The following is a 27,658-nucleotide window of genomic DNA, read 5'->3' as shown; positions in this document are numbered from 1 at the left end:
CTGATTAGATACAACGTCCTAGTCCATAATAGATTCGATAAATTTAATGTTCGGTTATATTTCATATGTAATACGAAACTCGTAACTACTTATATCCGTATTGGAAACCTAGAAACTAATTATTAATTAATCTTGCAGTGCTCCGATGGCCCCCAACATGTCTCTGTCAGCCGCGGGTGCTCCGCCACCCCCGCCGGTGCCGCCGCATCAGAATCTCCCTCCGCCAGCCAATGTATGTATATGATGGACAGTTTCTACGATCATTTTATAACTATTTATCTATATATAGATAATGTTAATTTCTGAGAAAAATGATGACGGACGTACATACAGTGTAATTAAGCTCCAGACTAATTATAATAAACCATAGCTCAGTACATACAAATATACATTTTAAAGAAATCGCCATTTATTTTAACAATTTGATTATTTATGTGTTTGTTGGTATGTATGCTTACTCCTTAACTGTTAACATTATATAAAGCGTTATCTCAACATATGAACGACTTTATATTCCAGGGGCCGATAGCACCCCCCACCCCGCCCGCTGCGACACAACCGCCACCTATGGTAACTCACATTTCATTATATATATATATATATATATATACACACACATATATATATATAGTTTAATAACAATAATTGATTTCTTAGACAAATAAGAAATATTTCCTATTTGAATCAAGTATGGCTAATGTCGCTATATAAAATAATAACATGCTATATAGCCCTCTAGCTTATATTGATAATCTAATGACATCAGAGAGAAATTTAGTTTATTAAAAAAAAATTTTTATTGACAGAGAACGAATAAAACATCTGAAACTATTTACAGAAAATACTTCCATGTATGTAAAATATTCATTACTATAACCTGTAAGCCTTCACTGAGGGTGACGATGACGAAGAATACAACAGCTGATTAAAATTCGTTCGGTTGGATTCAGTGAAGGTTAATTCTATTTCCTAACCTGCATCTTGTGTAACCTACACCTAATATTGACTGTTTGGTCGGTAAGATCAGTTGTAGGTGCATCTTGCACGTTTCTGATGATGACGTCATATACAATCGTTCCAGCAACCCGCCGCGCCCGCGCCGCCTCCGCCCCCGCCGCCGCCGGGGTCGATCTCGACGCCGGCCCCCACCCCGCCGGCCCCAGTTCCGACCCCGGCCCCAGTCACCCCCGCCCCGGCACCCCCACCGCCCCCTCCCCCGCCAGCCGCCGGTACTGATGCAGCAGGACTGGCAGCACAGCTCCAACAGGCCAGGCTGAAGAGACAGGCCAAGGTTGGTTTACCAATATATATATACATATATAAACACATGAATAAGTATACCTCACCTAGTATGTAGAATTGTAATACATTGATAAATAAGTACAACCTTTAGAGATTAAAAAATACCTATGCCACAAAATATGTTAAATAAACATAGGCATAGTTCAGCGTGATCTGTATATATTATCTGTGTTTCCAGCAACAACAGTCGTCTCCGTCCCCCGCCGGGGGCGAAGCCTCTCCCCCCGAAGCGGGAGCCCGGGGCAACCTCCACACTATGATGCACGAGATGCAGCGCACTCTCGCCAGGAGGCGAGCACACCTCGCACACCTGGATAAGAATGAGGTAGATAGGAGTTTATATACTTTAATATATATATATATACAGATGTCGCTAACTGTTGATTAACATATGCTTATATTAAGTGCACATTATTAATAACCCTTTGTACACATTACAAAAGACAACACATACGATGTCACGGGCTACAACTAGTTATCTCTAATTGCATTGCTTTCTTCCTTAAATTTATATAATATATCTATCAATTGGTTGTTAAAAATAAATGTCACTTGAGGAAACACCTAATAATACATTATATATATACATACATATGTCTTTAAATGTCTGTCAATATGTTCAAGGAGTCGTCTACTGAGAACTCTGCGAGCTCAACCCCCATGAAGTCATGGGAGAGATCTGCCACCTTACCTCATCGTCTACCCAACGGGAACACTCCTGGTTTGTACTAACATATATATATCATCATCATCATCAGCCTATCGGAGCCCACTGCTGAACAAAGCCTCTTCTCACATGGAGAAGGCTAGAGCAGTAATCACCACACTCGCTCAAGACGGAGAATTCAAACTTCGGAGAATTCAAATTCGCTGGAGAATTCAAACTTTAAAATTACAAATCCAGGTTTCCTCACGATGTTTTCCTTCACCTGTCAGTGGTGTCTAAATACTTTAAGGAAGTACATATATGTAACCTCGAAATATCACATTAGTACTTGCCAGGATTCGAACCCGCACCCTCATGCATAAGAGGTGGTCTCTCAATCTCCAGGCCTCTACGCTATATATATATAAGCTACTTGCTTTATATGTCTCTTATATTTAATTTTTCTAATATATTTCCAGTGAATACTGAATGTAATCCAGCGGCCCAGTCCCCGAGAGCAGCCAGGAAGAGATTCGGTTCAGCCAGCGAGGAAACTATACTTAAGGTTACAATACATATATGTTAAGGAATTTAATTTTATATATCTATTGATAAGTCTGTAGTTATCTTATCATCAAAATAACTTAGAATTATTTATACTCAAAGTTTTTATATATACTTTTATTCATCACTGAATATATAATTAGAAAAATTATATCATATCTGTTTCCAGCAAGTGAACGGTTCCGGCGAAGGAGGCTGCGCGTGCGGCGGCGCGGCCGAGTGGGATAGCTTCAAACAGGATGTGCTCCGGGAGATAAGGGCACAGGTCGCGCACATGAAGAAAGACATACTCGACGGTAGGTGGACGGTGGGCGGGTGGTGACTGACACGTAGGCCAGTCGTAGCGAAGCTAGCGATAACTCCCCCTAGAGGGCGCTACGACACAGAGAAATAAAATGGCGGCGTTGTGTGTCCTGGGGGGGATTGGTAATTTCATTTATCTAGGATAAGTTATAACAGTTTTATAGTGGATGAAAAATATAATTTATTTTCCAAGTGAAACGAGATGAAATGAGTTTGGGAATGTATATTTTGTTACATATATAAGTTTGACATAGCCAATCCGCCTGACAGGCGTGATGATTAATGCTCTAACCTCCATGTGAGAAGAGGTTTCTCAGCAGTGGGCGCTGATCGGCTGATGATGATGATGATGATGTATATATTCTGTTCCAGCTATGAAAGCGGAGTTCGCCCGGAGGTAAACCACCCTCCGAGCTGTGCACGCCGGGCCGCTCGCAGACCGTCTTCAAGTTCATCGTCTTTATCATTTTTATTGAAATGATTCACGGAATGCTTTTAATATTGTGTTCTTGTATCGGCATCCTGGCCAGATGCACGCATCTCCGTAGCTGCGTAGAGCAAACGAAGTCCTTTGTATTGAGAACGCTACGAACGCCCCAAATAAGGCTGAGTTTAATAATGGTAGGACGGTTTGTAGGATACTGTCTGTCGATGTCGAGATATTTATTTTTCAACGACAGCCAGTTTAAACTTCACGAACATGGAGACGTGCGTTTCGTTTCTCGATTGAAAATTTATTTATTCGGTATATGTTTTTGGTATGTACATTTACTATCGGTTTTTTTTTTTTTCAACGATTTATATATAGTTTGCGTCGATTTTACAAAAAATAAATAATCAGCTGTTTATTATTAATTTATTTAAAAAAAAAACCGATATATATATTAATCGAGCTAGTGTCAAGTTATGTCTAGTGTTAGTATTTATTGATCGTAACGGCGAAACATTTTGTATATCTAGTAAGCAACTTCCCTTCTCACGGTCTATTTAATCTCGTGCGACGCGTGTTGCTATAATTAATGTAGATTTTAGATTCGTATACATATTTAATGAATCGTGTTGTTCTCGTGTCGGGTGAAATTTTTTTTTTTTTTAATAAAAATAAACGTAGTCTTCCATTTTGTAATAGATGAAAAATTTTTAAAACACACATTTCATTATTATATATGAAAATTCACACACGCTATCGATGTATAATCAAGGAAATATTAACGAGATGAACTTATATATATATATATATATATATATATATATGTATATATAAGTCACTACACAGAGGCTTCGTAGCGTGACGTAGGCGAACTAAATCTATATATTTTCACCCGACATTAGATAGTGTACAGGACGTGTAACAGTATTGGAATCAATGAAGTACATATATACAGTACGGTTGGCGGAGGCGGAGCCTTCCGTGTGATGTGGACTGGGGTTTATATTAGGGTGCTGCTTCTGACGTCACCGAGTTCACTCTATGCTGACTGACACACATGGTGGTGTGTGTTATCTGTGTACACTGATATGTGTAGCGAATTGTAGACATTTCAATGACATGCTGTAATATCTCAATGGAGTGTATTTTATTTTAGCTAAGTGATGATTGATCTTATATATTTCTTGTGGCTCGGATCTAATTCTGTTTTCTTTCTCTCGTCTTACAAGTCATTATGTTTTGTTGATAACTGACTAGCATGTGTGTCAGTAATAACTTAGCTTTACGCACAACTCTGTTTCATAGACAATTTTTTTTCACACATTTGTGATTCATAGTTAACTGGGCTCTACACACATTTGTGATTCATAGTTAACTGGGCTCTACACACATTTGTGATTCATAGTTAACTGGGCTCTACACACATTTGTGATTCATAGTTAACTGGGCTCTACACACTTTTCTGATTCATAGTTAACTGGGCTCTACACACATTTGTGATTCATAGTTAATTTTCCTCTACACACATTTGTGATTCATAGTCAACTTGTCGCTTCAGAGATCTCTGTCTCCTATATTTCCAAGGCCCCCTAGTTTACTGTAGGTGGTAAGTGTATCATCGGACTGAACTTCCATTCCGCGAGGCCCGCGCGGCCCGCACCTGTCGTACTTTACATTCGAGTCGCATTTACATTATTTTTTATATGACTTAAACGCATTTGTGAATGTTCTGTCTTCAATCTTTCGATAATTTCCGCAGACGATCATCGTTTGTGTGATTTTTGTTCCGCGTGTGAAATCCTCTTTTGGGATTCCGCATTGGCTTACTCCCTGGTGCTGGAGGGCGTGGTGCAAGCTGTGTTTTGTGTCGTCCGCGCCGCTATCTGGACGCGCGTCATCCCCGCGTGATTGTGCAGACTAACCTGAAGCTTGTACATTAAGTCATAACTTAGCGTTATATGTAAGGTGATTGTATTAACTAACCAAGTTGTCGGTTTGTGACGAATCTTGCGATGATTTTTGTTTTTTTTTTCTTGTATTGGTCTCAGTAATGTCAAAGATTCGGTGTTAATGTATCGGTTAGAGTTAAAGTTTTTGGACGACGTTTTGATTCGCCTAATCTTTGTTCGTCTGTGAGATCGGTGTTCGTGTATCCGATAGTTTTTTATAGCGAACAATTTTTGGAACATTTTTTATCGACTGCACATTTAGTGCTTGTAATTTTTTCCGTATATACGATGGTAGTTTTTTTTTCTGATGTCACAGCAACTCCTCACAATATTGCCGTCGAATTAAGACCTTTTTTTTTTTGTTTGTTTGTTTTTCTTAACTTTATTTTTAAACTAAACTAAACTAACTATAACTTTGTTGCGTTAAAACTCCAACGATGCTGTATTTTTCATCTCGACGGCAATACTGTGTGGGGCGCCGAGCAGCTCGTGTAGATTAGGTTACCAAGTGTACTATGATTTGTAATAAGAATCGTTTAAAAAAAATGATATATTTTGTAGTCATTTGAATAGTTGTACATAGACTTAGGAATTATATATACATTTTTTTTGTGATAGATACTTTTTTTTTATTTATTTCCTTCATTCACGTATATTATCGCGTACGACTGTTGTCTGAGCGCCACATATATTCCGCTCAGACATACTAACGGTGTATTATTTCCTGGTAACTAGTGATTCCTATCGAGTTTTATTATCAGTCTCATATATATATATTATACTAAGTTCTAGCCGCGTATCGCTGTGTGTACGCCACATTCCTTAACACTGCCAGACACACCGAGGTTCCGTTAAATTTTATCGATTTCTACAAAACTATCGATAACTTAGCTCGTACCGGCGTTTATCGAGTGCTTGATGTTATATCTGTACATATGCTGGACTCAATAAATCGATACGTAAGTGACACTTGTCTTATTTGTTAAACCCGAATACATTAAAACTAAATGTCAAACAAAAAATTGTTGGCTCAAAAGAGGTAGATTATATATATAGATTAATGTGGGATTAAATTTATAAGTTATCTGTAACGGTCAATGTCAAATGTCAACTTTCTAAATAAGATATGTCGTCAAAATTGTTATTATTTGAATAGCTAATAATTGAGGGTAGTTGGAATTATCAGTTGTCGCCCGCATGACCTGCGGAGCCGCCCGTGCGAGTGAAGTCACAACAATGTTGGTATAGAGGCGAGAGTACAGATTACGGATAGGGCCCTTCGGGACCGAATTAAAATGGGTTGGCCCCGTCGGGCCACCCACCCCTCCCGGTGACGCTGTAACAGCCATTAGGGCTAACAGCAATAGACTAAACGAAACTAAAAAAATAAAGATTACGGATAGTCTCGCTCGAGCCGTTGCAGGGTACGGACGTCTTCAAAGTAGGTAAATTGGATATGAGGTTACCATGAAGAGTTCGAGATCCTGACGACATTCAAGAATAAAGTCATCGGTGACGTCAGTTATGCTGACGTCACTCTTTTTAAAATCATTGCTTGGACCCTCAGATATAAAAGAACTAAACGATTGAGAAAAGTCTTTAGAAATACCTAATAAGAATTTAAGTACGAACGCATGAATGGTTTGCATTCAGATTATAAGTAAGATTTTTTTGGAAACAAAATAATAAAATATATTTCTAAATATCTTCTGAACAAAAAAAAAATATATATTTATAACGACACGAGGTTTCTTTGAAACATTATTTGAGAATGTTTTATTTTACTTATGAAAGAATAGACGGCCGAGGTTTCCATGGTTTTGTAAATAAAGACCGATATCCTTTTGACTCAAGGTCAACTCAAAAAAAAAATCTAACAAAAGCATGAGGTCTCATTTTGAAAATTAATTTCTTAATGTCATGTTTATTACAAGCTAAATAGCGACGTGATACAAAACCATCGCATGTGTGTTCTCAATGAATAAGACGCGTTAAAAAAAAGGCATTTTATTAAAAGTCGATAATCATATCAAAGAAGAAAAACATCGTCAACATTCATAAATAAACATTAAATAAAAAATAATCACTTTACAAATAATATAACCAACATTAATATACAATATGTCATGTACCGAAACAGAACAAACAACAAGTTATAAATAGATCGTTATAGAGAAGCGCGCTCATACACGGTCACGGCGGCGAGCGGCTTTGAGCACGATACGTGGCGTTGTGCGATACCTGTGTGACGAGCAGCTCCAGGCCTCGCCGCGTGAACTCCAAGCGCATACAAATTAGTATTGTGATGACAGAACTCGTGAGGTAGCGATCTCCTCGACTTTGGCGTTGAAAGGTAACAACTGGTGGGTCCTAGCGAACTAATCTAAACTAACGCGGGTGACGTGAAGCGGGACTCGGCGACCTCCTTACACCTAATATATAGCCGTCATCGTTGATATATTCGTAAAAAAGCCTTCACAATAATATAGTACGTTGTACTTCCATTGGCCTTAATAAATATTTGTGCAGAAGCTGATCACAACATCCTTATGTTTCTGTCGGTGTACGGAGATGAGATGTAAGCCCTGCAAACAGAAATAGCATTGAAACGAAACGCGGTGCAAGTTTACAGCTGACAGGGTTACCACGTCCTTGGCTGCGAGACATCAATATATGTATATGGTTGCGTAGTGACGGAAACAAGGTGGTGGCAACCCTGACACGAAAAACACCGAGTCAATGTGGTGCTTAGTAATAAACGCAAATACTGAATACAACATGCGGATAGAAAAATAATAATATAAACAAAATTATTTAATGATTCTCTCATTGAGACTTCATCTTTTTCTAACATAACATAAGCTGTTTATTACAACGGAAATGGATTTAGTAATGTAGTATTTCTTCTAACATTAACAAACAAAACAGTGAGACAGACAGACAGCGCAGCCTTCACTAGGTTGTGTTATATGTGAGAAGCTTTGTTACTACCTAAAGTTTATTAGTTATCTTTATTTAATATAAAATATAAATCAAATCACATCTACAGTGAAGCTAGAACATGCCACAAGTAAAGCCAAACTATTATAAGGCCGTCTACAGACTTCATTATGTTCAAAGGACCTGAGTAGCTTGTGTGTGTTTTTTTTTGTATTTTTTTTATATTTTTCTTGCAGTCTTCAACTTGTTCATTCGTTTAACACTGGGAGCATGGATCTAGAAGAATGATTAGAGGTCATTTTCTTTCGTAAACCTTTTAAATATTAGACAACACTAAATACGATGTGATGTTTAAACGCGTGCTGGCAAAAAAAAATTACGATAAGCTAATAACGAAATATAATTTTTACGGTGTCTTCATAAATTTCTAATAAAAGATCTTAGTAACAAATTTTAACATTTACGGCTATTAAACTGGCACCACTCGCGCGTAACACAGGAGACAAACACACAAAGCGATGCAATAACATGACATTTTTCTTCTATAAAAATATAAACATTGATTAAACACATTATCTCGATGGCACTAGTAGCGCCATTTTGAACAAAATCCGAAAATTTTCAGACAAACTAACATTTCAATCAAATGTGTATTCGCATTTTATATCTGTTGGGATATAGACAAAAAAAATATACAGTCCCTAATACAAGTTCGTGTCGTCAAACTTTATAGTTCACAGTTAATAATTCTTTGCACTTTAAGTTATCAATCTAGACAAATGTTTAAAAAAATCCTAGAAAGTCACGGTAAGATTACTAATACAAGATAATATCACTTTAATTAAAAACATCATACTAAGGTACAAGGACTAAAATATTAACAAAAAAAAAAAATCATTTTGTCTGAAAATTTCTAAGCGTTAAAATCTAAATATACCTTCCATTTCCAAAACTATGGGAATGGGACCTTGGCAGCGTTGGAAATAAAGATCGTATAAGCAATAGCGTAAACAAATCCAGTCTACGAGATCTCATTATATGTAAAAAACATGATTGGTATGTAAAAAAAATATTAATAAAAAAAAAAATAGTTTTATCTTATACAGATTTAATATACAGATATATATCTACCGGTCAGGTTCGTGTATTAAGTAATTTTTTTTTTATTCGCCACGCACTGATCTCGTAAACTAATGTGAAAGCTTCTTTAAAAGCGTTTTCATGACAGCTTTACTGTTCCTTAGCTTTCTACTTATCGGTTCTTTGTTTAAGCATGAACTACTATGTCTATATATAGATGTCGGTTGTCGTTTTCTGCACACCTTCAATCAAGGCTACCTCTATGACAGCCGAGTCTGAAGGCATTACTTACCAATCAAATATGGTTATGTATAGTTTTTTGTTAGATGAAGTGATTTACTACATTAGTGTTACCATTAGAGTCTCTCGAGCCTCAAGAGGAAGGAAACCAGAAAAGGTATTATTATATATAAAATTCATTGTCAGTTAATTCAATTAAATTAAGTTATTCTTAATCGACTCCGTCTTTTTTATATGTACATATATTGAAATATAAAGATATATAGAACCTTTTTATGCTCAAATTATAATTTAAATTTTTATAGTGTTTATTTATAATTCCAACCTTTTAGACAGATTCTAAATTACTCTATTATCATCATCTGTAATCTATACAATCAAATTCTTTTATTCACACTTTTTTTTTAAATCGAACACATCAAAGAATTTTAATTCAGTCTGACTCAAACAGCCACAAACGCTCTAAATTATTTTAATTTGACATTTAGTTGAAATCATACAGCCAGAGTGTAGTCTAAAGCTGTACAGCCAATACTCACAGCTCCATGTCTCGGACGGTGGACCGCGGGCAGGCGGCCGGCACACGGACGTGGCAGTGTTTGTGGCAGCGTAGCAGACAGTCGCGACACTCGTAGCCCTGCTTACCGAGACGCCGGGCGACGGCCTTGTTACACACAGGACATACTGTTCCACTGGCAGAACGCGGAAAACATTGTGCTCATTAAAAAAAATACGAGGAGTAATAAAAAAATAGAATTTGTCAAATACAATTTTAAAGTAAAACTTCTTTAGGCATTTTGGATTGAGGAAGGTAGCTGGTGAATGTGATGAGGTGTTGCGAAGTGTGAGGAGCTTTCGAGTCGAGAGAGAGAGAATAACGCTTCGTATATTAAAAAAGGAGTAAGAGAGAGAGATGCGAGCACATGTTATCTTCTTCCCTTTCCCACATTAGCGCTAAAGAAGTTTTACTTCAGTAATAATGTTTAAAATGGTATTGGCATAAAAATTTAAGTCATCCTCTCACCCGCTAAGATGTTTAGCGACGAAAGTATGCTCATTGTATATGTGCAGTTTGACGCCCTTCCTCCGCCACCTCGACCTCTGCGCCACGGTTAGCGGCACCAGGTAATGCTTCTTGATGCCGGCCTCTATGGTCTCCAGCACTAGGGTCGACGCCTCGTGGATGAACGTCCTAGCCGACGCTGTACTGAACCCCGATACTTCGCTAAGAGACGATCTGATTTTTTAATTACAATTCCGTATACGAAAATTTTGTGGATGATTTTTTTTTTGAACAAAATGATTTAGAAGCGATAAGAACAGCCAATAGATAGATGAATTAGTTTGAAGTACCAATGTTACCAGATCCGAGTGCGAACATCCCCCGCGTGAGTGTTGCGAGATGAAAAAAGAGAAAAAATATACATTTAGTGATGTTACAAATATATAATAATAATAATATATTTTAATAATTAATATAGCTAAGCTTTACATCTAATAATATTAAAATTAGCTATTAATTAATTAAAAATATATAAAATAAATATATATATAAATGATTTTGCTGTAGGCTGTACCTCCTCGAGGTTCTGGACTCGTCTCCGGACTGAGCTGGAGAAGCGCCCGCGGAGTACACGGTGCGGCTCGGGACCAGCGACTTATCTGTATTTACGAAAATACTTCAAACATCACTGTATACCCAAACTAAACTGTCTCCCGTATTAAGGTCCCAAGAAAATGTATTTTTTTTTTTTATAAAACACTAAAGTCGTGCATAAAAATATCTTCATAATATTTTTTTTATGTTTATATAATACATACTATATTAATCAGAGCTAAAAAATATACCAAACAAGCACACATATATAAAGGATCCTCTGCATCCTCACCTAGACTGTTCCTCTCGGCGCTGACGCTCCTCACGTGGTCATCGGACAGATCCGACCTGGTTCTAGACCGACCCAGTCTATACACACCACAACAATAATATATTTATATATATATATATATATATATTAGTTTGTACGTATATTTTTAAATTTAAAGCAAATTTGAGCGAGACTTAAACCAAATGACATTCACCGATTTGTATGAGGTCTCATAACTCGATATGAAAAGTGACTGAAACGCGCGTAAAGCGAGTCGCAGATACGAGACCTGCTCGTGTCGACCCTCCGATAAACGGACGAATTTAACAAAAGTGGTTACATTTTTATTATTTTACATTCCAAGCTGTTTATTTGATTTACGATAAAGGTTTTTTTTTCATTATCAAAGCAACTGAACCTTCTTTTAATGGTTCCAAAGAAGTCTCGTCTCTTCTTCCTCGGGGCAGGGTCTGGGGGTGACTCCTGATTCACGAAGTCACCTTGCTGTCATACAAAAAATATAATATAATATATATATATATAATAATTTATATATATATATATATATATATATAAATTATTATTTATATATATTTTGCGGATTGAATCCCACCTACCAAATATACCACTATATATATATATGTATGCAATTTTTTTTCAATTATATCAACTCATTAGTCAACAGTCAGTCAGTCCGTGAGTGCAAGCGTTACAATTTTAATATATTCCTGTACATGTAGTTTGTTAAAAAAATAATTTTAAAATACCATTTTGTTTATAGTATTGTCTGTGTATACAGGGTGCTCCGACAATGATGATGTGTATTACATATGAAGGTAGTTAGCGTGTTAAGTTTCCAACCACAGGCGACCTACGTTCACTCGGCCCTGCTCGCCGTTGGCCTTGGCCCCGTTCTCTTTGATCCTCACGCTCTTCCCCGGCGAGGGGTCGGGCGTGGGGTCCCTGTCGGCGCCCGTGTCCTCTGCGGCCCTGTCCGGGGTCAGGTCCTTGTCTACGTCCCCCCGCTCAGTCGCCTCTCTCTCAACTTCGATGAATTTCCCGGAGTCGGTTATCTCCATCTTTCGTTACAGCGTTTGTTAGTGCACGCGTCATTCGAGATTTTATTTGAATTAATAATCAATTATTATTTTTAAATACGAAAGATAATTTTTCTATGTATCCTTATATTATTGCGTTAAATTATACGTTATATAAAATAAATAAATAAAATCTCAAATATATATTTAGTAGAAAAACCATGCTAAAAAAATAAATATACATAAGACATAGAATTAATTGAAATATTTCTGTGAGAACAGTCAAAATATTATAAAAATCTAGTGGAGGGTGCGAGGGAAACTCACCTTTATGGATTTCGTCGGCTCCTTGGTCACACACATGCAATGAAAAACATTAAATCAAACACACCACAAAAGTTCGGTTAATTGTGAAGGTCGTGTAGAGGTCGTGTGTTTACGAGCATTTTTTACTAATATATGTATGTATATATAAAGTTACAGTTTGGCAAAATATTAAGACATATATATTTTTCCGGATTCGCCTGTTGTCCGTAATTCAGGTATCTAGACTATCCAGCGAACTCGTTATTTGATATTAAAGTGTTTCCATCATCTGTGCGTGTGTGTCTGTATCTGTGTGTGTGGTGTGTGGGTGTGTGTGTGTGTGTGTGTATCTGTGTGTGTGTGTGTGTATCTGTGTGTGTGTGTGTGTGTGCGCGTGTGTGGGTGTACGCTTCTCGCTGTATCTCACCCGCTGCACGGAGTGTATGATGAGCGTGGATTTGCTGGCGGGTGAAGTTGGACTCATCTCCAGCTCCTGCAAGGCCGACTGCGTCAGCTGGGGCCCGGTGTCGTGACCTGCGGCTCGTGAGACACACATATATATATAAGTGTGTACGGTGCTAACATCTAATATGAATTTAAAAATTGTTTTCTGTCTCTTTGTTTGTTCCGGCTGATCTCTGGACCTGTTGGACCGATTTTAATTGGACTTTGACTTGAAGATAAGGTCGTGTTATAGCTAGTAACTTAGATAACGTTTTAGTCAACTTCAATAACGAGCAAGTTCTCAATCTGACTGCATGTTTGTTTCGCTATAACTCTATCAATTACAGACTGATTTTTATTTTTCAATATAAGGCCCTAGTCTTCAATAACCCGCTATCACAAAATCAGGATCTGATGAAGGGAATCAGGGAATAAAATGCGTCCTCATAAGACTGCTGACATTGATATCAAAGGCATCTTAATGTTCATGGTACAGCCGCGGGCGGCAGCTAGTTTTCGAGATAATTAGTGCCTAGTGGCTGTTGGTACCGTTCTGTTGGAAGGTGGTCTTGGTGGTGGTGGTGGTGCGGCCCTGTGACGTCACCGTCCTCAGGCTCTCCTTGATCTTGAACGGCTTGGAGCCCAGGTCAGGGATGTCAGCGCCCTCAATGAACAGGAACTGGAAACGACACGATAATATGTGGCAGATTACAACAGTGCTGGAGAGAGAGAGAGAGAGAGAGTGTGTGTGAGAGAGAGAAGATATGATTAATTTTTTTTTTTCTTTTACAAATAACGAGAAACACATAGTATCAACGTATGTCGTCCATAAACCGATAGTAATATGAACTGATAATAATATTTAAGTGTGTGTGTGTGTGTTTTTATTCGCGTTTGTGTATGTGTGTGAGTTCTTGTGTTTAATGTGCGTGTGTGTGTGCGCGTGCGTGTGTGTGGGTCTCAGTATACCTCCACCGTGAGACTGCCGCTCACGTCGTGCTCCTCCATGGGCCTCGTCTGGAGTCCTATCTGCTGTCTCTGGGAGGGAGCCGCCAGCAGCTCGTCTATACCGACCAGACCCAGACCCAGGAATCTGAGAGGAGTTTTAACATTTAATTGAGAATATTATAATATGTTTGTGTATATACATATATAGTATTTTTCTAAGTACCCTTCAATACATATTGAATACTACAAACATCAATTGTAGTTTCTACTTCCCTACCGACCGATCGCCGTTCGTTTTAGTTCATCATTTTCATCTCCACCTATCTCTCTCTCACCTGTGTTGCGTGCTGCCGGTCGCGGCTCCAGGTGAGACAGGTCCTCGATCGTAGACCTCGAACAGTAACTCCGCCGTTTGAGCCGAGAGGTCGCTGCGGAATATATAACAGTTAATTTATAAATAGCTGCTGACTGAGCGAGACAGATATATCATCTGTCTCTCTGTCTCTCTCTCTCTCTTACTTACAAGAGGAAGTGTTCCTCCCAGACAGGGCTGGTGGTATCTCTCTTGAAGGCTGTCTGGTTCCTCTGAGGAGGTTCGTCCATTTCGACCACACAGTAGGGCGCCATACAACCAGATTTTCCTGAAGATAATATACAAACATACATATATATATTATATTATAGGTTAATGACCTTTCTTTATAACTGTTAATACCAAGTGATGTATTTTCCTATATTAATTTAAATTTTAAATAAATTATAATAAAACATATCTTAATATCTAAACTGTATCTCGTCACAATGTTTGTGTCACGTCTGGCTTGTTGCTGTTGATATTACAACAAGACATTAATATATAAATCCTATGTTTTGGCAACACTGCCATCTGTTGTCACGCGTGTCAAAACTTAGTCTATTGAGACGTCACTGTTTGTTATAAGTTATTCGGGTTGCCTTATATATACTTTATATGAGAGTTTTGTATCACCTCCCAGATCCTTGGCGCAAACGACTTTCACCAGCAGACGTTTGTCCCCGAGGAGCTGGAGACAGCCAGCGGTGGAGTTGGGCGTCGATGTGTACGGTCGCTCAGAATGTAGCTGACACACAATATATATATATCAAACGATCGAGTACAAAAAAAATATTAATATAATATCATTCTATTTCTGCATTATATTTTTCGTGAAAATTAAGGTTTAACAAATTAATACTATTTAAAAAACTTCAATATTTTTATATAGAAGGATGGTCAAGTCATAGTTTATATACAATCAAGAGAATAACGCTTGGTTCATTATTTATCACGATTATATATTTTGTATTAAATGAGATTCAAATCAAACTGGCGCTGAAGAACAATAGAAGAGAAAGCAGTCCTCGCTCATGGCTCACGATCCATAGACCATAGTCTGATGCAAAAAACGTTACAACCCACACGAGCAAATGAAATATATATCTATTTTTTATCGAGTCTATTGGTTTTTTTTCTGGTTCTTCTTCTTCCGTAACCAAACTCACCATGGAGTCATAGTGGAGCGGAAGTCTGCTGGGTTCAGCTGCGTACCGCCTCAGTCTCGGACAGGTCGGGTAATGGGCGAGATTAAATGAGAGTTGTGTGTTTCTGAGCGCACTCACTACTATATCACTGGAATATGTAGAATAGAATAGTTGTAGCAGACAAACTCCAACAGATTTAAAGTTTTTACGTGTAAGGATCTAGATTTATCAACTAAACTGCTCACGAATGGAACTTCTTGGTAAAATACAGTGAAATACAGACTATATAATGTGTTTTGGACTATACGGACCAGATTTAAGTATTCTGTGAACTTAAAATATATATATATATCTGTTCTGATATTTTTTGGCTTCTAATTGGCATGGAATGTGATCAAAATGATAAAAGCCTCCACATATAGATTGAAATAATAAATATTTATGAAAAACTTTTTATTCTCCCTGTGCCCATCAGTCTGGACCTTGGATCCTGTCCCTCCTACCTCACTATCTGCTGCAGATCATTCTCAGTGGCGTTAGGCCTCAGGGGTCCCACAGGCGCGAGGGCCACCTTCACTTCCGGCCACCCATCACATTTCAACTCGCCCGTCAATTTATCTGTCACGCATATTATATGAAGACGAGCGCGGAATCTGACAACAAAATCATTATTAATTGTAGTAAATAATCTTTGAGTATCGTTTATTTACCTGAGTGTTATTAAAATAAATCAAAAAAATATGACTAATTAGATTACGCAACTTATAAATTATTTCACAGTCATATAAAAAAGTTTATTTTGGTTTATATAGAACAACTTATAATGTTAATTAAATAGATTAATAGTTACATCGTTTTAGGTTTAGCAAAGGTGAATATAACTTAGTTAAGTTTAATCACGCAAGTCCTGAGGCGCTAGGCCACTGCAGCTCTTTGCGCCTTACGTTATCCTAAATTACGTTCCACTGCATTGCGACTGTCTTTTGTTTAAGTTATTTGTTATTTTTTTTTTTTTATTAAAAAACATTTAAAAAATCGACTTTTAGCTCCTCTTTTCTTAAGACAAAGCTCTTTTATTCTCTTTCTCTCAATGGGAATCACAATCACATAATAAATACGTGTGAATTAATATCAACGAAGTATATTTTAAAAAATAACAAAGCTTTTAATTTTATTATTATTTATTTATAATAAATTTTACTGAAAAAGATATTACTGTTTCTGGAAATATTAAATAAAATTCATACTAGCCTTAGTGACGTTAAAAAAATTAATTAAAGTGATGAAGAAATTTTCCGAACAAAAAAAAATTTTTTTAATTAAAAATACTTTTGCCAACAATATTATAACTTTGGCTACTTTTCTCCAACTATCTATAAATTTAATAAGACTAGAGACATGTTAACAACGCTTTCAATTTAGGAAACAGCATTTATTTATATCGTATATATTCGTAAATTATCTAAAACATTCAGTTCAAAATGAAATAATAGCGTTATCGAGTTACTTATCAGTGTGTGAAACCGCAACATTATAAAAGTCCCTGATTTCAAAAATTCATTCCTATAAAACTAATTTTTTCAGATTACTACGCGTTTTGTTTATTATAACTACACACTCCCGACGTTTCGGTTACTTTGCAGCAACCGTGATCACGGGCAGACGAGCTAAAGGGTCCGTCTTCGAAAGTCTTAGATCTCATAATTCATTTTTGTTTAAAAAATAACACAAAAAAAAACATCCTATATATACATATAGTTATTATAATACTCACTTATTAACATTGACTCTGTAGTGTGACACTTCCACCTTCTCTCCTCGTTGGCTGAACGCCTTCAGCTGGAAGGCCGGAGTCGCCTCACAGTCACAGGTTATGGTCTGCGATGTCAAAAATATAACTGACAGGTGACAGATGACAGATGACAATGTTATGACGGATCAATTCTTTGCGCCATGAAGTATCGGCAAAATATTCCATAAAAAGGTTGACATTGGCAAAATATTCAACGATTCAAGTGCGAGAGAAGCCATAGAATAAAAAAAGTATGAAATTTCCTTAATAAACATCTCAGATTTGATGATAATGTGAAAATAAATAAAATAAGACTTGTTAATTTGTCTATGAGATTTGTTTTGTTCGTTCATATTAAAAGTAGTATTTTGGCTTGAACCACGTTTTTCAGCTTAATGAAATGTTTTATACATGTGTATGTTGCCAGAATTTATAGAGGATAAGATAAAGCAGTACTCATGTTAAAAAATACCGAATTATCATAAGGTTTTGATATTCTAAGGTTTTTTATTTTAAACATGCTAAAAATTAAAATATTTGGACGATTTTAAAGAATGTGGGTTTATATTAATAATTTTAATGACTGTAAGATTCACTTTCATTAATTAATTTTCTTTTTAACTTATTCGTTATCGTATTTTAATGCAATTATAGAGTTACTAACAACATTATAATATCCTATTATATTTATGTGTTATTCTTATACTCTTTAATAAATAGGTCTATTAAAATATTTATACAAAAACAGTCAGAATTAATTAAGAAGGAAATCTTTGACACAAATGACATCAGTGGTTGCAATTTTTATTATAATTAGGTACTTATTTTTCTTATCCGTTCCTAAATAGTATAATTTTAATTCACAATATTACACTAAACTTTTATAATAAAAAAAATATATATGTTTTGAAAAAATATTTATAACAGTGTTGCCACTATAATAAATTATAATAATCCACTAAGCCAAATCAAAACGTTGACAACATCGAGTTAAAGTCAATTGCGACAATTGAATCATCCGCTATAATATTGCCTTTTATTAAATTGTTCATTTGAATGCAGTGAAATTGAGATAAGTGTTAAAATTATTTTCCTTTAAAACATAAATTATAAACTAGATTTGTGTATATTTTTTTTATACTTGAATACATGTACTTATCGATTAATTTATATATATATATATATTCTAAATCAAAATCTGCTTTCAGTATTTCTATGTACTTTTTTATTTTTTTTATTATATTATGGCTTCACATTTAAATGTTAAATATTTTTCAAGTATCAGTAATTGCTAATTAGATTTGTTAATAACATTATGTTATTTGATGTGAACGAAACCATAGCATTAATAAAAGAAAAGTCACTTTGACTTTTAGATATGTCAATGTCAAAACTAATCAACTATACATAATACTCTGTGGTCGTTTATTAGTTTTATATTGTCTGTATCATTGAATACTTTTTACTAACCACGTCATCCTTAGTGTCGCACTCGCAGAACACGTTAGTGAGGTTTGGCGGGTGACTGTCTAAAGCACGGACAATTTCCACACCGACGCCTTGCTGGAACAATACACAATATACTTTAAATTAATGTGAATTATATATACATAAATAATTTTATCCACTTGACACAGACAAACATCAAATATTATCTGTGGTTCACTTTAAAATTTATAACGTATAAAAAAAAAATTGACAAGCAGAAAATTCGTAAGATATGTCATATTAATTTTAATTGTGACATTGGAATCGACATTTTAAATTAATAGCTTCAAATGTCGTTTCTTTTCTTATAGATTAGTGTAATCGTAAACTTTTTATTGCGAACCAAGTATAGATTAAACCTAACAATAAATATATCCTACAGAGAAACTCATTAACCTTTAAATTGATTGTGTCATCCAAATCACGATATTATATATATAAAACATAATATATCATACACGTTTATATATATTTTAAGCACCATTAATATATACAATTCTTACACTAGCTCATAAGTCGTTTCGTCTTATAGCTACGTGGCTATCTCAAACTTTTGAGAAGCGAAAGGAACGCAATATTCAGAAAGTTCAATTCGACTCCTGTTCATGTCAACGAATCATATTTCTTTGTAATATATAATAAAACACTTTTTTATTTATAAAAGCTATTTATTAATATTTTAACGAAATCATTTAGTACAAACAATATATATGTATTTAAAAATATTTTTTCAGAATCTTTCATCGAGAAGAAATGATAAGATTAATCAAAACCGTTTTATAAATCAATAAATAGATAACGATTAGGAAAATAATAAACACACAACCTCCTTCTTTGATTGTCGATTGATTATTCTAAAATTAAAAAAAAAATTGTTTCTTGAAGGAAAGATAAAATACTTTGCATGCAAACTTCATTCTTGACCTAGTCTTGTGATAAAAAAAACACACGCATTTAAAATACAGCCGAAGTCGGGAAAATATCAAAAATAATGTATATATATATATATATATATATATATATATAAATGGAAATAAGTGCCCGGATCTAGTATAAAAACATGTCATGCTTAACAATCAATTAGCTTCAATCTCATTACCACAAATTATGATTCCCGTCAACTGTAAAACATAGAATCTTCCGCATTTATAACAGTATAATTTTATTTCATATAAACAAAAAGTTTTTATTTTTAATCAATACTTTAACAAAAAGTCTTCCAAAGAGGTTTTAATGTTCAATTACAATTAAATTTATTCATAACAATTAATATTTGATCATAATAGCCGCCTAAACTCACGACAATTTGTCAGATGGTCACATACAGCCAGACTCGACTGTTAGTGACAAAAAGATACATAGTACGTATTACAGTGGACGACTAATATCAACATAGAGCAATATTTATCACATTACCTTCTATTCTCTATATTATTTAGCAAAAATATATTTAATAAAATACGTTAGTTATATAAAAAATTTTGGAAACAATCACGAAGTATCTCACAAAATAGTTATCTTAAAAAAGAGTTCGTACTAATTTAATTTTAACAAAAAGTTTCATTGAGTTATGCCAGCATTTATTGGCAGCAAAAAATAGTTGAGAAAAAAAAAATTACTCAATATGGCAACTCAAATAACATAACTACGTGACGTAATTTCAAATCCCGTGCCGCGGAAGGTTAAGATGACATGGTACTTTTTGTCACTTAAGTTTATCTTTTTAGTTATAACATTTCTTTACCGGCTTAATGTTAAAATCTTATACGTATAATATAAAACTTTATTGCCATCATTGATTTAAAATATAAATATAATCGGAATTAAAACTGAGCAAAGCATTTAAACTTTCGCACCGTATTGGTGTCGTACATTGGGACATCGCGTATAAAATCTAGATTAATTGAATGTTTAAGAGATCGTTTCGTCACAGTAAAAGTGAAACAGATTTCGTAATGAAGATTTATGTATTACAAGTTATGTTTTATATTAATGTCAATACAAAGTCTAATCTTGCTAAATAATTGAAGACTAATTGGATTTGCACTGTAATTGAATTTAACTATCCTCGTGAGGTTTCAGAAATGTTTTTATTATGACTAGTTAATAAACGCGATTTCGTCCGAGTTGTTTTATATATTAAGTTTTCGTATGCGAAATAAAAATAATTGTTTAGTAAAATTTTAGTAACCTGTAGTATTGTGATTTATTTGAGGGTCAATTCTCTGAGGAATAAAACTTGATTTATCACATATATAATATAATATTTAAATGTCATTATATATATATATATATATATATATATATATATATATATATATATATATATAATAGTCAAGTGCTACAGACACAAAATAACAAAGGATCTTAAAGTTACCCCACTTAATATATAACCCGATCGATAATGGCGGGCGTCAGTAAGACGGCAAATCCCATATTCTTATATAATGGGACGTCTAAGAAATTGTTCGTTTAATAAAGATGACAGAATAAATTTTAATAATACTTAACTTACATAACATAAATAACTATCGTTCTACAACTTACAGTTACATAAAACGTTTAAAGTTTAAGTAATTTGTAGCCTTAGAACAGGTTTTCATGATCAACTAAATACAGACAGTCATGATGGTATGAAATACTAGAAAAAGTGAGTTAATTAACGACGTAAACGCGTGATAAGGACACAGAACAAAGTTAAATTATAAATGACTCATACTTTAACTGTGTTGTGATAAAAATGGTCTTATCTTTACTAGCTATTGACGTAACGTGAGCGAAACACGTAAAGCTTAGTTATGAACCGGTATTTAACTGAATTTAACTCAGAAATCACTAAATCCCGTTAATATTTACGACCAAAAATGTTTTCAATACTAGCTTATATTCGTATATCCAGTCATATATATATTGTTGAATTCATAGTTCTGAGAAATTTCATATGTATTATTCAACTATTTTTGAGATAAAACGTCTAAATAATCTGTAAACAAAAATCTAATAAAATCCATTAATATGTATACAATATTATTGTTATGTTGGTAGAGCGTAAATAACAAAAACATTCAAGCATAACGACATTCTGCCAATAACTTTGGAGTTGGCAACACTGCTTTGGCAAAACGCCACCGTCTCATTGTCTAAGGAACGATAAAAAATATGGAATATAAGAATATTTACTGTTAGGTAAAATAAAATATTTATTTAATATGGAGACAAATTTAATATATAACATATTTGGTTACGCGACTTCGTCTGCTCGCCGGTTAGTTGAAAAATGAGTTTCAGAAAAAAAAAATGTACTTGAAAGTGTGCTTCCTCGCCAGCAGTGACATCTATCGTCTTTGTTAGGTGACTACATATAAGTATTTAAAATGCTACGCGTTCCTGGCCGGTACATACGGATTTTTTTAAATAAATTATAGTCCATATGTCACTTTAAGCTATTGTAGTTTTATAATTATTCGTTTTTAAGTTCATTACACAGACGTTCGTTTAATGTGAGGACGATTTTAAGTTTCCCATCAGTCGTAATCGCTGCAACTAAGATTTTAACGACAGTTTTGTTCTCATTCCATAAATATAGCGTGTCATACAAAAATTATTACCTGACATACAAACAAACCAGCTATAACTTAGGACGTGGGGATTCATACTCAATAAGTATAGTACCTCTACAACAGCTTTCACATCACACTATACACGAAGCGTTTCATGTCTTTCAATAAAAAAAAATGCATTGCTTTTAATTAAATATGGCGTATACTTAGGACTATTTACGATTCAAAGATTGTTTCATATCTGACAAGCTAGCTTACTCGCAGTTATCGTTAACCTACACACAAATCGTTTTACGTTTTTCAATTAATAGCCTACGTTGTCACTATAATATGAGTAGATTTATGAATGGAAAAACTGTAAACGCTCCGTGTGTAGTGTGTCGTTTGAAACTTACGGTAAACGCATTGAACACAATCGAAATTTTATACGTGGGGAACGATATCTCAAGATTGCATTGCTCAAGGGCCCTTTTACTTCACAATACAAAGGTTAAACATACATTATACATATATATAAATTGTATATAAGTATGTTTGTAATGTTACATTATATTATAATTCTTTATAATGATATAAAATATATCGTATTATGTGCTTAAAAAAAATTGAAGTAAGCACCTTGTTAGAGAATTCAAAGGCATATCGCTATCAGTTCTAAATAAACTTGTTATAATAACACGAATGTTCAAAAAGTAAATACTTTCACACTATTACTTAAAAGTTTACCGTCAACTTCGCACTAAGAGAAATATAATCTTATTACGAGTTTGAATTGTCAAACATTATACGAAGCGCTTCCAGCTATCCATTCATAAAACATCTGACGTGATGTTTTTCACGCAAAAACTACTGAATGGACTTTAATGAAAATATAAACTTATCGAGGTCATACATCAGGATAAAATAAAACGCGCTGAACCATCCCGACAATATGATTAACTCCGCGGGAACACATAAAGTCGTGACACAGGCGACAGATGGCGCTGATCGTTGGTTGACATCTATTTCCCAAGCTTAGTTTCCTTCGAAACCCGACGTGGAGGAAGTCGCGTGCAAAAGCCAGTTAATATATCCAAGATGTGTGTGTGTATAAATATAAACATACGTCGCCGATCTTGTTCTAATTATAGCATCATCTGTCAATCGACCTACATACACTTCGTTACGTTCTGATAGCGGCGTAACAAATTCACAGACATACCTCGAGAGTCGGAATCAATGTTATTATGACCTTTGACCTTAGGGTCAATTGGTTCATGACGGTTTACAAATTTGATCGTTTTTTTATACCCAGCCATCAGACGGCTGAATTTAACGATAATTTAATCAGTAGCTTGTACATATACCATAAATCAGGAAATTACGGTTCAGTAAGAAAAAAAAAAATATTTTTTATGAAATTAAGTTTAAAATTGATATTTATTAATGTAATAGTTTTATCTAATAGATGTTGCTAGTATTAAAATGCGTTAATTAAATTTGTCATTGTCTTCATGGCGAAAGGAAGCAACTTTTATATAAATACGTTTATAATCTGTGTTGTACATAAATTAGACAAAAAATTACATTTACTTGATACACCCTTATACATTTTTTTGGAATATAATGTGAAATTGTTATTTCCACAAGTGATTCAACAAAAACCGTTTCCAAATATAGAAAATATACTATAAAATTTTTACTACTACGTAAGAAAAGATTGATTGGTCTTCTCGATAAAATTACAATTCAAAGTGAATTCAGCTTCCATATCTGATTTAAAATGCTCTTTGTAAAATGTACATATATAAGAAATTTAACGATATCTATTATGAATGTAAATTCCTTAACTGCCTTTTAGTAATGATAAGGAAGTACACAGTCTAAAAACCACAACATCTAACAGACAAGACCTTTTTCTTTGATGTACTCTTCTAAAGTTACAATCGTCCCTGTACTATATGCTTGAAACAAGTTGCATAGTCACACTTAATACGTTACGTTTCACGTTTCTCATTAGATAATTTCAATGAAAACTAGTAACTCCCGTGAGTAATGACGTAACAAACTTTTTATTTCCATAACGTGTTTAAATAACTAAAACGTTTTAAATTCATCCTCAGATTTAATCTCACAGAAGGTAGTTCATAAAAAACGTCGAAGGTCATGCCAAGATTAATGAATACAAAAAACTCCTTGGAGATTATAGCATGTAGCAGCATTACGTCACTCATGACGTCATAGATGACACACCGCCTCGTCACAGTCTATTTATAAACTCGCGCCTTTACACATGCATGAAGTGCAGGCATTTGACCGACTGTTAAGAAGGTGGTGTTATGTATGTGATATAAATTTTATCTGTCAAAAATATATCCATATTTTTAGTGGTTTAACGTCAAAATAATATTTATTATTATTATTATTGGAATTAATCGGATATATCTAAAATGACATTTAAATATAATTAATTCAATATAAATTCTCACTAATTTGTATCGTAAAGATATATACTTAGAGTATACCTATTGTCTAGTAAGAGTTTTTTGTTTTTTTACTAATAAATCTTTGTACCTGATATGTTAGACCTCATGGGTAGGACTGTGTGTAACTGTCCGTGTAGAATTTGATTGTGCGGACTCGGTATTCATATTCTTTGATAAAAGTTAAATAATATATCAGATTATATATCTCACTACCTACAATATTTTATGACGTTGTTATTATTATATATTCAGTATTGACGTGTCATGAGAATTAATTAAAGGTATCTTAAAGAAAAAAACATGCACACAATCGGTACTTATAATCGATATATATATACAATTTTCTGATCGCGACTTCACCCGCGTGAACATCGGAGTTACGCTCAGAGAAAAAATTATTAAGTGTATTAAAAAAATACATATAGTGACCTGCGTTTCAGCCTTTTCATTTTACATAACCTAGATACCGACGCCAGCGCCATCTGTTGGCCTGATTTGTGAATCTCAACCATGTGGGGTGTCACCCCAATGCATACAAAAATATGAATTCAAATAGGTCCGACGGTTTAGGTATTTAGTGATATATATATAAAGACTTGAACTAAATTAAAACTGTTAAACAAATCTACGAAACCATTTAAAATACCGGACAATCGTTGATTGATTGATTGATGAATTTACGATCAATTAATTGATTTTAACACTGAGATGATTATCAAACAGGAGGTGAAACTTAAAAATATCTTTTTGTATGATGATTGAATGAGTATTTAAGATTAAATTCTACCTATTCATTCAAAATGCTTCCCTACCCTCATGTCAGGGCGGTCATGACAGAAGCTTAAATATTTATTATTAATCTCTACATCAAATTAGGATGTTTAAAACAGTATTCTAACGCTTGCTGGAATCAAAAAGTATATATAAAATAACAAAACATTAATATGACAAATTTGAGAGTTAGAATTAATGAAATTTTACAACTAGTTTAATACTGGAATGTTGAAATCCGTAATGCTCTCAGGGAAAATATATGTATACACCAAAAGACTTTAGCTATCCTTTTAGACTTAGACTGTGTCCAGGGAACTTAATGTGCTTAAAAGCCAAATACGGTTCCTAACTCACAGCGCCATCTATTGTCAGTGACTTAGGACTACTTAGAAAATCGAATTATTTTGACGCTTTTCCGTAGCAACTGCACGGAATTTAGAGAAAAATATATTAAAATTGTATTCTAAAGTATAAACTACATTATTTAGTTTCGACTGAAAGGGCAACAAACATACATACATACTTCAATTGATAGAAATGTCTTGTAAATAATATAGAAGTAATTGTTGCATATAATCTACATAAAATCAATCAAATCAAAAATAACCTAATCATATGTCTGGATGGTAAACAAACGCTTGCTTGGTAACTAAAAATTTATGCTTTTTTGGCAGACTTACAAATTGGATAATGAACAAATTACAAAACGGTTCGATCTAATCCCGACTCTGTTACACGTGGTTTTAAGATTTGAAATAGTTTGATTTAATTTAAATACTTTAATTTGGAAGCACTCTCGTTTGTGTTAATTGCTCTTTTAATTCGCGACGATTCTTAAAGCTTCAGGACACGACATAACACTTTGGATCGCACAAGCATTTACACTATCGAATATAATAAATTCTACTATATTATAAAATCGTCATACATTTATAAAAACAGTCTAACGTGAAAATATATTTATTAATTTCCCGCGTAAAAATCTGACTTATGACACATGTATGTGTCATGAGTCATGCAAACGTCTTTTTCCGAAAAACGCGGTAGCCATTTTTTATTTTGACATATACTAACTAATGTTATTTTTTCTGAATTTTAATACTAATAGTGGTTTTGATTGATTTATTTTAATTAATATTGTATTTTTTTTTGTAATTTACATATTTTTTTAAATAAATTATCTATTATATACTTATATACATTTATAATTAATTCATGACCTTGACGTTTGAATCGTAAACAATAATGCATTGATATTGACATTTACAGTTGGAAGAGCTCTTGAAATTTATTAATTTAATGGGTATTTATTTTGATGTTTTTTTTTCTATGAGAAATCAAGTAAATGACCTCTTTCCATGGAATTTGTTTAGAAATATTAGTACTTATACTATCTTTTAAATCTTAGGTATAGTCTACAACTGTTTTATTATCCACATATACACCGTGTAATTATTTTGCACGTACAAGTACAGTTAATATTAAATATCTGATAATATTTTAATAACTTTGTTTTTATAGTAATTAAATTCTGATAGATAATTCGATTTTTACCTAGTTTAATTTTTTTTTTACCGTAACAAGTTGAACAGCATGACGCCCTGAATCTTATAATAGTAATAATTTTAACTTTCTGTTTGTGTATACAAATGTGTATTTATTAAAATACAATATCGTCTAACTTACAAACCGACTTATAATATAAGTCTACACCAGTTTCGTAATCTGAATTGTATAGCTCACCGCGCGAACTCTGTAACGATTACTAGGCAGGAAATAAACAGATTTTGTTTTGGTACTTTTTCGATAGAAATTAAACAAAAGTATCCTGTCCTCCTCCTGGTTTTAAACTACCTTCCCACTTTACAGCCGAATCTATTAATCAAGCGTTAAGGATAACGCTCTGAATTCTAAAGCCATATTAATTCAGCGTATTTTTTTTTTAAAGAAAAAAAATACAATGTATTATGTTCTTAATAAAAAATACACGCTAAATATGAAATTTCACGTTTTACGTCACTG

At 34.0% G+C, this 27,658-nt stretch overlaps 2 protein-coding genes across 11 annotated transcripts in view; one reads left to right on the top strand and one right to left on the bottom strand.

Moving 5' to 3' along the window:
• Positions 1-6,161, top strand: part of LOC116775586 (protein enabled) — a 37,164-nt gene extending 31,003 nt beyond the window's left edge. For all 5 annotated transcript variants that reach the window (XM_061525069.1, XM_061525067.1, XM_061525065.1 and 2 more), the window contains 8 exons: positions 139-232; positions 520-570; positions 1,082-1,291; positions 1,481-1,627; positions 1,927-2,023; positions 2,428-2,513; positions 2,682-2,808; positions 3,188-6,161. In XM_061525069.1, the coding sequence (XP_061381053.1) occupies positions 139-232; positions 520-570; positions 1,082-1,291; positions 1,481-1,627; positions 1,927-2,023; positions 2,428-2,513; positions 2,682-2,808; positions 3,188-3,216 (841 nt within the window). In that variant the 3' untranslated portion in view covers positions 3,217-6,161. The remainder of the gene's footprint in view (positions 1-138; positions 233-519; positions 571-1,081; positions 1,292-1,480; positions 1,628-1,926; positions 2,024-2,427; positions 2,514-2,681; positions 2,809-3,187) is intronic.
• A 1,024-nt stretch (positions 6,162-7,185) lies between these two features.
• LOC116775571 (uncharacterized) overlaps positions 7,186-27,658 on the bottom strand; it is a 33,365-nt gene continuing 12,892 nt past the window's right edge. Inside the window, exons 3-21 of one of the 6 annotated variants that reach the window (XR_004353841.2) lie at positions 18,820-18,912; positions 17,332-17,435; positions 16,061-16,210; positions 15,579-15,705; positions 15,046-15,157; positions 14,581-14,698; positions 14,393-14,485; positions 14,079-14,202; positions 13,659-13,788; positions 13,093-13,199; positions 12,687-12,707; positions 12,198-12,401; positions 11,741-11,826; positions 11,344-11,420; positions 11,032-11,116; positions 10,479-10,691; positions 9,994-10,146; positions 8,299-8,410; positions 7,186-7,779 (exon numbers count right to left, since the gene is read on the bottom strand). Coding sequence is in view for 4 of the 6 variants with exons in the window: in XM_032668448.2 (XP_032524339.2) it covers positions 7,731-7,779; positions 9,994-10,146; positions 10,479-10,691; positions 11,032-11,116; positions 11,344-11,420; positions 11,741-11,826; positions 12,198-12,401; positions 12,687-12,707; positions 13,093-13,199; positions 13,659-13,788; positions 14,079-14,202; positions 14,393-14,485; positions 14,581-14,698; positions 15,046-15,157; positions 15,579-15,705; positions 16,061-16,210; positions 17,332-17,435; positions 18,820-18,912 (2,046 nt within the window). In the remaining 2 variants the exon portion in view is untranslated. The remainder of the gene's footprint in view (positions 7,780-8,298; positions 8,411-9,993; positions 10,147-10,478; positions 10,692-11,031; positions 11,117-11,343; positions 11,421-11,740; positions 11,827-12,197; positions 12,402-12,686; positions 12,708-13,092; positions 13,200-13,658; positions 13,789-14,078; positions 14,203-14,392; positions 14,486-14,580; positions 14,699-15,045; positions 15,158-15,578; positions 15,706-16,060; positions 16,211-17,331; positions 17,436-18,819; positions 18,913-27,658) is intronic. The other 5 variants (XR_004353840.2, XM_032668448.2, XM_032668449.2 and 2 more) reach the window with 5 other exon arrangements.

This window comes from Danaus plexippus, chromosome 27 (genome assembly GCF_018135715.1).
Source record: "Danaus plexippus chromosome 27, MEX_DaPlex, whole genome shotgun sequence".
In the NCBI taxonomy this organism is placed as follows: Eukaryota; Metazoa; Arthropoda; class Insecta; order Lepidoptera; family Nymphalidae; genus Danaus; species Danaus plexippus.
The sequence above is the reverse complement of the archived record's forward strand: the minus strand, read 5'-3'. Positions and strand labels throughout refer to the sequence as shown.